Raw genomic sequence first — 12520 nt, 5'->3', positions numbered from 1 at the left:
CTCCGTATGGGGTTTTCCCACCGGACTTAAAACAGTGGTCAGCGTTTCACTCCGGTCGGCTCATTGAAATACATTACATACGGGCTGCATACGGCTGGGATACGGGAGCGCCCAGTTTTAGCTCCCCCCAGCCGTATACGGTCCGTATTGGTAAAAACGTAATGTAAGTTAACAAAAACAATGCAGCCTATATGTATGTGTGTACACTTCAGATGGGGACCGTGGTAAATCATGAGACATTGTACAAGTGGGATTATTGAGAGCAGACAACCCTCTGTTACATCTTTAGCAATCTTGCAACATGACAGGGTGCCAGGTGGTTTTCATAGAAGTTGGGGGCCCAACCAAGGCTCCAGGCCGGCCATGGCTATATGCCTGACAGTTTATTTAATGCCTTCCGAAAAAATATTTTAAAATAAAAAATGTTCACAAAAACATTTTTATAAACTATTAAATAATTTTTATTAAAACTACTTGTTGAGGAGTGAAAAAAAGTAAATATTCCCCCCCTGAAAAAAAAAAAAAAAAAAAACATAAAAAAAAAAAAAACAATTTACTCACTTAAAAAAAGTTATGTCTTTTGAAATATGGTAAGATGAGAAGTATTAATGATATAAACTATGTATAAAAATCTAAACCGATCCACAGAGTGAAATCAATACTCCATTATGACTCTTACAACCCCCTTGACCATTTTTTTTCATTGTTGGTTCTATGAAAATGGAGGAAAAATAAATGACACAACCCCCCCCCCCCCCCCCTCCTCTCTGCAAGTCAATGGGGCTAGGCTGCAATACCAAATACAGCCAACAGATATTAGTGGTGCTGTTGCCAGAAAGTAGCAGTCGCCATCTTTGTACTAACCTACATCCCTGGTAAAACATAAATTTATATTGTAGCCTCTTTTGTTTTGTTTTCTCTTTCTGGTCAAAGTATTTCCTTTATACTTGTCTTAAGGGTGGCCGATTTTACAAAGCAGTTAAAAAGTATTTAAGAATTACCATGTAAAATCTGCAGTTGCGGATACACAACTTTGGATTTTACATCTTCAAATCCGCAGCAGGTTCTGTGTGTGTGAGTGAATTCACCCTTAGAATATATTTCCTGGTTTGGTCTAAGACAAAAGTGTCTCATGTGAACCTGATGTATTGGTACAGTTCACATTTGGACCCTTTCACCAACTTGGGCAAAGGTAAACTAACAAGTATTACTAGGACATATCTACACAGATATCTAAGGGTCTATTCACACGGTTGAATTTACGCTTCAAATTAAAGCCCATAGACTTTTATGGGATTCCGCACTCCCATTCAACCTCATTCAGCAGAATTTCAGAAGGTTAAATGGGAGTAGGGAATATCATAGAAGTCTATGGGCTTTAATGTGAGGTGGAAATTCTGCCATGTGAATAGACCCTAAGGGTACTTACATATATGTGGGCAATATAGAATCACTGGAACAATACATATCCGCAAATATTACTAACCCAGATAGCCATTTTTCATATACCCTGTTAGGTAATTGAGTTTAAGGGGTTGTCTGAATAAATTATTATTATTATTATTTTTTTTTTTGCTAAAATGTGCCCTTTGTGGATCACCTAGATGTACCGTGTAAAAGCTAGCAAATATTATTGTCATATACATACGCACCTGCATAACGGATACTCTTTCCCAATAAAGACGTCCAAAAAAATGGCACAGAATTTATAGACACTTGCTTGTTCAGCATGTTAAGAGCAGCGATGCGGCCTGGAATTAAAGACAGATCCTCCTTATGTCACATGTAACACATTCCATCCAGAAATAGCTAACATTAATATGAAATGATTTATTTAGTACATATATTCATGCAAAATTATTTCAGAACCGACACCTGCATAGAATGCCTATGTAATTCCAGGATGGTTCAAGCAATTCCCATTAGCAACCTAGGTATAAAGAATAACTATTACTTCAAAAGGTCTGACATGTTACTATAATGTTTACGAAGTTTTTAGATCACTGGGGGCCCAGGTCGCTAAGACCCACAACAAGTGCTATGTAAAACATGCTGGGGGAGATCAAAACGTGTGCAGGGGAAAAGTGGTGCAGTTACCCATAGCAACCAATAAGATTCCAGCTTTTATTTTTCAGAGGCCTTTTTAAAAATAAAGAACGATGTGATAAGTTTCTATGGGCAACTGCTCCACTTTATCTCTGCACAGTTTTTGATAATTCTCCTCCCGCTGTGCCGGATCATTTCTGTGTGACACAACTTGGCTCTGGTCAAAAAACAGCAGGTGTATGGATTTATAGAAAATAAATATAATTGCTATTATCATTGGGGGGTGGGGGAGATTACATTAAAAACAAGCTAAAACTTTTATAAAGATGTCCCCATAGACCATGATTTGTTTGGCAACAATTTTGTTTGTGTTAAGGATACCAAATATGTGTTTACTACAGGCTGCCACTGAATGTTGAGGCATAATCTTTATTTATGGCCAAATGTGAAGTCATTTTTTATTTAATGTTATATTATTATACAGTATATGAATTTAATTTCTTTTATTTTACTTGCTATGGTATAAGCCATTATTTAAGCCATGATATGTCGTAGCATGCAGGTACCAGCTCTCAGCAGGCTGAGGTTACGAAACCACAAAGTCTCCCATGATTCACTGTGTAACTAGGCAACTACCTTACAACCTACCTTACAGCCACCTGAAAGTGGTCTTGTTTGGTAGAAGGTACATTTTAAAGAGTCATTAACATAGGAACCACTTAGTGGCTTTCATGTTAATGCAACCTCCATTGGTGGCTAGAATGTAGCGACTGGTAACTGAGTATTGGCAATATACTGTCTATGGCATGTAGCCAGTTGTCTCAAAGAAATGCCAAAAGGGGCATCCTACTCTTTAAAGCTTTCTAAGAAGAGACATTGAAAACTCCTAGGAACTCCACCACACATAATTTCTGAAACAACTATATAACACATCAGAGGTTGAGGAAAATAACAATAATCCTGAAAAGAATTCTACTTGCTGAAAGTAGAATGACAGGATTGGGGTTCACATTGCCAGAAAGTACACAAAGACAAGGGGGCTTGGCTTCTTATATCGGCACTACAGGGCTCAGCAGGAGCAGTTGTTGGTGAGTATGTGACATAACCTTACTATTAAAGAACACTGAATAATTTTACCATAAAATTAACAACCCTTTTACTATACACTCCCTAACATCAACATCAAGAAGTGGAATCATAAAAAAATCACACGATTGTTGGACATGCTAATCTATACAAATGATAAAAAATGGAAACTAAATATTCAAAACTATATGTGGCAGAGAAACCGTAATGAACATAGCACTCACCCCAGTTTCTTGTGTGATAAGGTGGTGTATTGAACTTTAATGCCCAGTGCAAAACATCAGGTACTGGGAGAAAAAAAAAAGGAGCCCTTGTCTGTTCTTTTATCCCAGTACATGATATTTTGCACCGAGAAGTATAGTTTAAAAACCACCTTATCGCACAAGAAATCTGGGTGAGTGCTTTGTTCATTACTGTTTCTCTGCTGCATATTCTCGAACTGCTTTTTCGTACGTTTAAGCACCCCATGGAGGTCACTATACAACACCTGTTGCCACATATTGCCTCTTGAGAACGCCGTGTGACGGCGAAACATGTAGAGGCGGCAATTTTGTGTTTTAATTAGTGTCACAATTGGGAAGTTTGGGCTTCTGCAGAGCCCTGTACACTGGAGCCATGTTGCCCCAATAACTATTATTCTCCCATGTGACATTGCATTTTTAATTATCACTTTCTGGAATTGTTACTTTTTAGATATATACTATTAAAAGTTATGTTTTAGGGGGGAAATTGAGGTGTTTTGCACCCCAGGCTACGGCCTTGGGGTTTGGTTAATTGTATTGTTTTGGCCTCATAGCCCCCTTTTGGGTCATTTTGTAGTTTTTGGTTCAATATTGTACAAGCACCTTCTGATGGTTTGCGTAGACAATGTTTGTTGCCCTGTGCTTGGCATGTGGCATCCAATTTCACTCGCAGTACAGGACAGATCACTATGCACCATTCCTCTAATCTGGCAATAAATACATGCAAAGATTTGGCTCTGTGCACCTCTTGCTGTCATTCCAGTTTGTCATTGGTTTTCCAACCACTGGGACACACACTGTTAAACAGTGATGACATTTCTGCCAATCTACCAGAGTGATGAACTAAGGCTAAGTTCACACAGCTGTTGCGATCCGACCTACTCAGTTTTTTTTTCTTTTTACGCTGATCGGACCCTAAATGGGTCAGAGCACAACTAACACTGCCGAGTCCTGATGGATTCCATTAACTTAAATGGGGTCCATCATATTTTAGAGGAATTGAGTAACATAGTTCATAAGGTTGAAAAAAGACCAGAGTCCATCAAGTTCAACCTATATCCCTAATGAGTCCCTACTGAATTGATCCAGAGGAAGGCAAAAAAAAAAAAAAAACTCATACTAGGAGGTAAAAATTCCTTCCCGACTCCAAATATGGCAGAATAAATTCCTGGATCAACGTTCTGTCCCTATAAATCTAGTATCTATAACCTGTAATGTTATTACTCTCCAAAAATGCATCCAGGCCCCTTTTTAACTCTTTTACAGAGTTCACCAAGACCACCTCCTCTGGCAAAGAATTCCACAATCACACTGCTTTTACAGTAAATAACCCCCATCTGTGCTGGTGTACAAACCTTCTTTCCTCCAAATGTAGAGGATGCCCCCTTGTTATAGACACAGTCTTGGGCATAAATAGATCATGGGAGAGATCTCTGTACGGTCCCCTGATCTATTTATACATAATTATTAGGTCGCCCCTAAGCCTTCTTTTTTCTAAACTATATAACCCTAATTCTGATAATCTTTCTGGGTACTGTAGTCCTCCCATTCCCCGTATTACTCCGGTTGCCAGTCTTTGAACCCTCTCCACCTCCACTATATCTTTCTTGTACACTGGTGCCCAGTACTGTACACAGTATTCTATGTGTGGTCGGACTAGTGATTTGTACAGCGGTAGAATTATTTCCTTGTCGTGGGCATCTATGCCCCTATTGATGCACCCCATAATTTTATTTGCTTTGGCAGCAGCTGCCCGACACTGGTCACTACAGCTAAATTTACTGTTAACTAAGACCCCTAAGTCCTTTTCGATGTCAGTCGTCCTAAGTGTTCTATTTGATACATAATCCCAGCCCTACAGTGTCCATTTTAGGACATCTTAAGTCGTCAGACATAACTCCGTCCTCCGTCAGGTGAAACAGTATCCCGCCTACTCCCTCACACCAATCTTTGTCCTCCTTCAGCCACAACTCCATCCTCCCTCATCCAAAACTCTGTCGTCCAAAACACTGTCATGCCTCAGACGATTCTCCCTCAACTTTCTGCTGCATAGCAGAGCCAATGCTGCACAGCATTGTATAGCAGTCCAAACTGTGAAACTTGCACGTGTGTTCTACAGACACTACATCTGCTATAGAGTCTGTATAGCAGAGCCGACATTGAATAGGGTGTACAGCAGAACCCGACACTGACTCTGCTCTGCTACACGGCAGGAAAGTTTTTTGTCTGAGGGATGACGGAGTTTCGGATGAGAGACTTTAGGATGATAAAGGAGGGAGGAGGGAGTTGCGGCTGATGCCTGACAGAGATTGGCCCGAGGGAGGAGACAGGACGCCGTTTCACCCGACGGAGGACGGAGTTACGTCTGACGACTGATGATGTCCTAAAATGGACACTGTACAGCCCGGATTTTTCCTTCCCATGTGCATAACCTTACATTTATCAGTGTTGAACCTCATTTGCCACTTCCCAGCCCAAACCTCCAACCTATCCAGATCCATTTGTAACAGTGCACTGTCCTCTATTGTGTTGACCACTTTACAGAGTTTAGTATCATCTGCAAAGATTGCTACTTTACTATTCAATCCCTCTACAAGGTCATTAATAAATATATTAAATAGAACAGGACCCAAGACTGACCCCTGTGGTACCCCACTAGTAACAGTCACCCAATCAGAATAAGTACCATTAATAACCACCCTCTGTTTCCTATCACTGAGCCAGTTACTTACCCACTTACACCCCTTCTCCCCCAGCCCAATCCTTCTCATTTCATGTACCAACATTTTATGTGGCACTGTATCAAATGCTTTGGAAAAATCCAGATATAAGACATCCAGCGATTCCCCCTGGTCCAGTCTGGAGCTCACCTCCTCATAAAAGCTGATCAGGTTAGTTTGACACAACCTCATAAACCCATGCTGATATGGAGTCATACATTTATTTTTAGCACCATGCTGATATGGAGTCATACATTTATTTTTAGCACCATGCTGATATGGAGTCATACATTTATTTTTATCAAGATACTCCAAAATAGCATCTCTTAGAAAACCCTCAAACAATTTACATACAACAGAGGTTAGACTAACAGGTCTATAATTCCCAGGGTCACCTTTTGACCCCTTTTTAAATATTGGCACCACATTTGCTCTTCACCAGTCCTGGGGAACCTTCCCTGTCACTATAGAGTCCTGGGGGTCTGTTTATTACATTACTTAATTTCTTTAGAACACGGGGTGAAATCCATCTGGACCTGGTGATTTGTCTATTTTGATTTTTTGTAGGCGGCACTGTACTTCTTCCTGGGTTACACAGGTGACCTGTACTGGGCAGTTTACCTTATCTCGGACATGCTGTATTTTTTCTCTGCCTTACTATCATATCCTATGATGGAATTCCATTGACCGAAGCACAACAGCAATGTGATTTTAGCCTTAGCTAAAGGATTTTGTCCCTCTTAGTTTGAGACAATAAATGACAACTGGCTCATCACCAAACATTGCACAATCACACAGTTCAATGTTTCAAGTGACTGAAAAAAAATTTGCTTTAGATCTTGAAAATGTGATCATTTGCCGATCCTAATGACGCTTTCTACTTCTTTGAATTACTTATCCTTTGTGGTATTGCAATTTCAAAGTTTAGGAGTATATAAGCAAAATGGTGCTCCTGGTTGGTTCCAGAGAGTCCAGATCTTGTTAAAAGTCATCATGTCATGCTGCCTAATCCACAAGTCATATGGGCAGTACCAGGTGGCTTCTGCCTGCCCTGTTGGCAGTAATTGGTAGATCTCTCCTTATACCCAAACAGGGAGAGATCTATCAATCAAGGCCGATAAGGAGAGGCAATGACCCATCATTTAGGCAACATGAAAGTGATGACAGGTTTACTTTAAAATTATTACTTAATATTGTCTCTGGAAGCTAAACATCTGGCTATCAATACCCATTGTTCTGGTAATAAAATGCGAGTCCATACTTCTGCCAGTAGCTTTACCAAAGTGGAGAGATAATCAAAGCTGCCTACGCAACCAATCTGGGGCAATATGTGCCACAAAAAACCTGCCTAACATGACTAATACTACATTTTCAATGTGTTTAGACATCTAGACACTTTTGCCATAAACTTGACAAAGGGCACAACATACTGCTAAGTGGGCACAGCCTTACCAGAATAGAGCCATGGCTTAAAGGGGTACTCTGCCCCTAGACATCTTATCCCCTAGCCAAAGGATAGGGGATAAGATGTCTGATCGCGAGGGTCCTGCCGCTGGGGACCCCTGGGATCTCGGCTGCAGCACCCCACTGTCATTACTGCACAGAGCAAACTCGCTCTGTGTGTAATGACAGGCAATACAGGGGCCAGAGCATCATGATGTCACGGCTCCGTCCCTCGTGACATCATGGCCCGCCCCGCGTGATGTCACAGCCTGCCCCCTTAATACAAGTCTATGGGAGGAGGCTTGGTGGCCGTCACGCCCCCTCCCATAGACTTGCATTAAGGGGGCGGACCCGTGACGTCACGAGCAACGGAGCCGTGAGGTCACGAAGCTCCAGCCCCTGTATTGCCCGTCATTACGCACAGAGCTATGTTGCTCTGTGCAATAATGACAGCGGGGTGCTGCAGCCAAGATCCTAGGGGTCCCCAGCAGCGGGACCCCCGCGATCAGACATTTTATCCCCTATCCTTTGGATAGGGGATAAGATGTCTAGGGGCGGAGTAAACAGATTTGTAAATTGCTCCAATTAAAAAATCTTAATCCTTCCTGGATTTATCAGCTGCTGTATGCTCCAGAGGAAGTGGAGTTGTTCTTTTCAGTCTGACCACAGTGCTCTGTGCTGACACCTCTGTCCATGTCAGGACTGTTCAGAGCAGAAGAGGTTTGCTATGGGGATATGCTTCTATGGAGATTTTCGCTCCGTGTCTGATTACCGGCGACCACACGGCCGGCGGCCTGTGAAGTCACACCTCCGCCCCTCAATGCAAGCCTACGGGAGGGGGCGTGACAGCTATCACGCCCCCTCCTCTAGGCTTGCGTTGAGGGGCGGAGCGTGACGTCACACGGGGGCGGAGGCTTGATGTCACACGCCGCCGACCGTGGGGTCGCCGGTAATCAGACCCGGAGCGAACACGCTCCGGGGACTGATTACAAACGGGTTGCCGCGTGCAAGATCCCGGGGGTCCCCAGCAGCGGGACTCCCGCGATCAGGCATCTTATCCCTTAAGATGTTTAAGCACCGGAGTACCCCTTTAAGGCCACGTCTTTATAAGACAATATATTCTGAGGCATATATTGCTGAAACATATCCCGTAAATGTATGTGTTCTAAATAAATCTACCCTTTGCAACTAGTGAGTGCCAACAACCACTTGTACTACACAAAATAAAACACACAAAAAAAAAAAAAAAAACACAAAAAGAAGAAAAATAGCCAGCACAACTACCTAATACACGGGTGCACGCTGCTGTGGCAAATACAAAGTATACAAAAAAGAAGGTTGCAGCAGCACTCTAGGTCAAAAAATGTAGGCTCTTAGTGCACTTTTTGATCAAAAAGTGTCCCCCAGCCACCACGCGGAGGTGGCCTCTTGTTTGATGGGACCCTAACATGCTTAATCGGCCATATGCCCAGCAGAGGTGAGTTTTTTTTACTCGAGTGGAAAATATATATTTTTTTTTAAAATCAACTGGCTCCAGAAAGCTAAACAGATTTGTAAATGACTTCTAATAAAAAATCTTAATCCTTCCAGTACTTATCAGCTGCTGTATGCTCCACAGGAAGTTCTTTTCTTTTAAAAATTCCTTTCTGTCTGACCACAGTGCTCTCTGCTGACATGTCAGGAACTGTCCAGAGCAGGAGAGGTTTGCTATGGTGATTTGGAGCAGAGTAGGAGCAAATCCCCATAGCAAACCTCTCCTGCTCTGGACAGTTCCTGACATAGGTAGAGGTGTCAGCAGAGAGCACTGTGGTCAGACAGAAAATAAATTAAAAAATGAAAAGAACTTCCTCTTTAGTATTCATCAGCTGATAAGTACTGGTAGGGTTAAGTTTTTTAAATAGAAGTAATTCACAAATCTGTTTAACTTTCTGGCACCAGTTGATTTAAAAAACAATGTTTTCCACCGGAGTACCCCTTTAAGTACATGTCATGTGCTCACCAGTTGTCAAAGGATATCATGTCTATAGATAGACAACATGACACTATATACTATTTCAGTGTATATGTAGCAGGAGAAAAGTCACGTTGAGACTTCAGGGAAGCACTATATTTGTAGCACTAGTAGTATCCAAATCAGATAACAATATAGCCATGACATAATGGATACACCCACAAGTTAAATATATTCAGCCAACCCACTAGGAGGAGATATATACTTTAAATAAACCCTATAGGTATATTTATGGATAGTAGACACATGATCAATTAGGATAAACACGCCCACATTTATAGAGGACACACCTTCAATCATAATGGACACACCCATCATTTGAGCATAAGTTGCTCCAGAGAAAGCCAGGATAGAGGGAGGAACGGATGAAGGTCTCCAGGAAGTCCTGCTAAGGGCCTGGAGCCTTAAGTGAAGGGCCACATGGGAGGCGCCTCCAGCCCGGGGAGTTGTTGGAATAGGGGTTAATAAAAAAAAAAAAAAAATTATAGATATCAAATGGTTGTTTTACATACAGCGGGTGCTGATTGGTCGCTCACCTGTATCTGGGCAGATGTTCCTGGCCAGATGTTCAGCTGGCATGGGATTGGTCGCTGGGCAACGGCGGGAACTTGCTTTGTTTATAAATAAGGATGCTGCCCCTGGTTCCAGTCAGATGCCGGCGAGTCAAGCAAAGAAGAACCCTGGTCCGCGGCCTGAAGGATGGAGAGAATGGAGTTCAGTCAGCCCGGACCCAGCTCGGCCACTAATCCAGCAGACGCCGTACAAGAGCTGTATGTGCGGCTGCTGGAGAAAGCGGAGGCAGCCGGGGGAGAGGAATGGCTCCGTAGATGCCTGAGCCTGTCACTCACCGGTGAAAGCAGCAGCGCGGTTGCCGGAGAAGCGCCATCCCTGGGAGCAGCGTCGGGGACGGCGAGTCCTGGGCCGGAAGTCGCTCCGTCGCCGGTGTCTGACGTCGGCGTCGCAAGGGCCGGAAGTGACGCTGGGGCGGTGCCGGTGACCGGAGGTGACCCAGGGCCTGTTCCGGCGGCGCCCGTAGTGGAGCGGCGTTCAAAGAGGCAGGCCAGCCGGCAGAGGAAGCGCTATGCCCCGACCGTGGCCAGCGGGGGCAGAGGACCGGGAGACAGGGGTCGGCAGAGCGGACAGAGGCGTCGGGATGGACGGGGTAATGTACATATGTATGTTTCTAGTGCCCCTGCTGCCAGTGTTATGGATTGCTTACCCCGAGTGTCCTCTTTGTCTGCTCCAGGTCACCAGTCAGTAGCTACCCAGCGGCAGCCTGCGGCGGTAGGGGGTTCTTCAGTTGGTCCAGCAGCTCCCACCCCCCCGGCCCGTGATGCCAGTGCGGGTTCCTCTGCATTGCGCAGGTCTGCCCCCCCTTTGGGCGCTGGCAGGGAGCTGGTCTCCTTTCACCCCCCTGTGAATCCTGGATCTCTGCCTCCTGTACTTCCAGTGGCTGATACATCTGCTGAGCCGGCCATGGGTGAGTGCAGCAATGCGGGTCACAGTGCTCAGGCTGGGATGGATGCTTTAAATAACTTGCCAGGTAGTCAATTGTTATCTGGGATGGCGGCTTTATTTAATATGTTGGCTGCCATTCCGGGTAATAATACCGGGGCTGTAAAGGCTAATGCTGGGCAGTCATGCGCCGCAGCCTGGGTTAATCCACCCACAGCTAGTGGGGGGGATCCTGCGAGGTCTAGTTCCGTTTCCTCTCAGCTGTCTAGTGCATCTGTCTTGGATGTTGCTAACTCAGTCGTGTCTGCTACTAATGAGAGTCCTGTTAGTGTGGTTGCCACGGTTACTAATCCTTCTGTTTCCAAACAGGATGTTGCGTCAGTCTCGTCTGTTTCTAATATTCCTGTGATGTCCCAATCTGTCCCGGAGATTTGTTTGAAAGAAGCGATTACATGTGAGGTGTCGCCACTAGGGTACCATTTAGCGTTATCTGTAAAAGAAAAAAATTTGGAAAGGTGACTTTGTTGATATGTTTTCATTGCTTCCATCCTTCAAGGAGCCAGTCAAAGATAAAGGGGAGAAGGAAAAGGAGGAGGTTAGAAGAAGGGTGGCGGCAATGAAGACATTCAATAATTGGGTGCAAGCATTTTGCATTTTTTCTGCGGTCATGGGTGAAAAATTTCCACATAGATGTGCATTGCTGTTCCAGCACTTAGATATAATTTTAGAAGCGTACCGCAATTTCGGTGGTTCTGCATGGCACATCTATGACGAAATGTTCAGGCAGAAGCTGTCGGTGCACCCATCAGTTAAATGGGGTCAGAAGGATGTGGGGTTATGGATTATTTTGATGATTCCACAAAGAAGTAGACAGGTGCCGGGCAGCACGCCTCCTTCCTTTCGGAAGGGGGTGTGTTTTGCCTTCAACGAGTCACAGTGCAAGTGGCAGTCCAACTGTAAGTACAAGCACGAGTGCTCTCATTGTGGGGGTACCCATTCACTCTCCAGATGTTTCAAGAAGAACTCGTTGTCTTCTCAGCAGCAGCCCTCAGTCAGAGAATCTCTTTCAAAGAGCTTGGACGCCAGTGAAGGTACAAAACATGCGTCCTTGGCTAGAGCTTTACCCAGACAAAGCGAAAGCTGAATTGCTATTTAATGGTTTTACAGTTGGTTTTGAGGTGCCGGAGTTCACTGGTCGGGGCTGCTGCTGGGTGGATAATTTGCGTTCAGTTAATCTGAACCCGTTAGTAGTGCAGGAGAAGATTGACAAGGAGGTCAAGGAAGGTAGAGTGGAGGGGCCGTTTCGGTCCCCTCCTTTTCCTAATTTTAGGTTATCCCCTTTGGGACTTGTTCCAAAGAAGGAGCCCAACTCTTTTAGATTGATTCACCATCTTTCTTATCCTCTGAAGGGTTCGCTGAATGATTCTGTTGACCCTGGGGCATACTCGGTTGAGTATGCGTCCTTTGATTCTGCTTTAATTTTGTTAAGACAATTTGGTCAGGGCGCTTTGCTTGCC

General features: G+C 44.0%; 2 protein-coding genes across 2 annotated transcripts in view; one reads left to right on the top strand and one right to left on the bottom strand.

The window, feature by feature from the left end:
• LOC130356761 (apoptosis-inducing factor 3-like) overlaps positions 1-12520 on the bottom strand; it is a 99136-nt gene that overhangs the window by 11645 nt on the left and 74971 nt on the right. Inside the window, exon 17 of the mRNA XM_056558689.1 lies at positions 1653-1751. Within this exon, the coding sequence (XP_056414664.1) occupies positions 1653-1751 (99 nt within the window). The remainder of the gene's footprint in view (positions 1-1652; positions 1752-12520) is intronic.
• LOC130356764 (transcription initiation factor TFIID subunit 4-like) lies at positions 10232-11522 on the top strand. The gene is made up of 2 exons (XM_056558693.1): positions 10232-10710; positions 10795-11522. The coding sequence occupies exons 1-2, from the start codon at positions 10248-10250 to the stop codon at positions 11520-11522; spliced, it is 1191 nt and encodes a 396-aa protein (XP_056414668.1). The 5' UTR covers positions 10232-10247.

The sequence above is a fragment of the Hyla sarda genome, chromosome 2 (genome assembly GCF_029499605.1).
Source record: "Hyla sarda isolate aHylSar1 chromosome 2, aHylSar1.hap1, whole genome shotgun sequence".
Taxonomy (NCBI): Eukaryota; Metazoa; Chordata; class Amphibia; order Anura; family Hylidae; genus Hyla; species Hyla sarda.
This window is presented reverse-complemented; position numbering and strand designations above follow the sequence as displayed.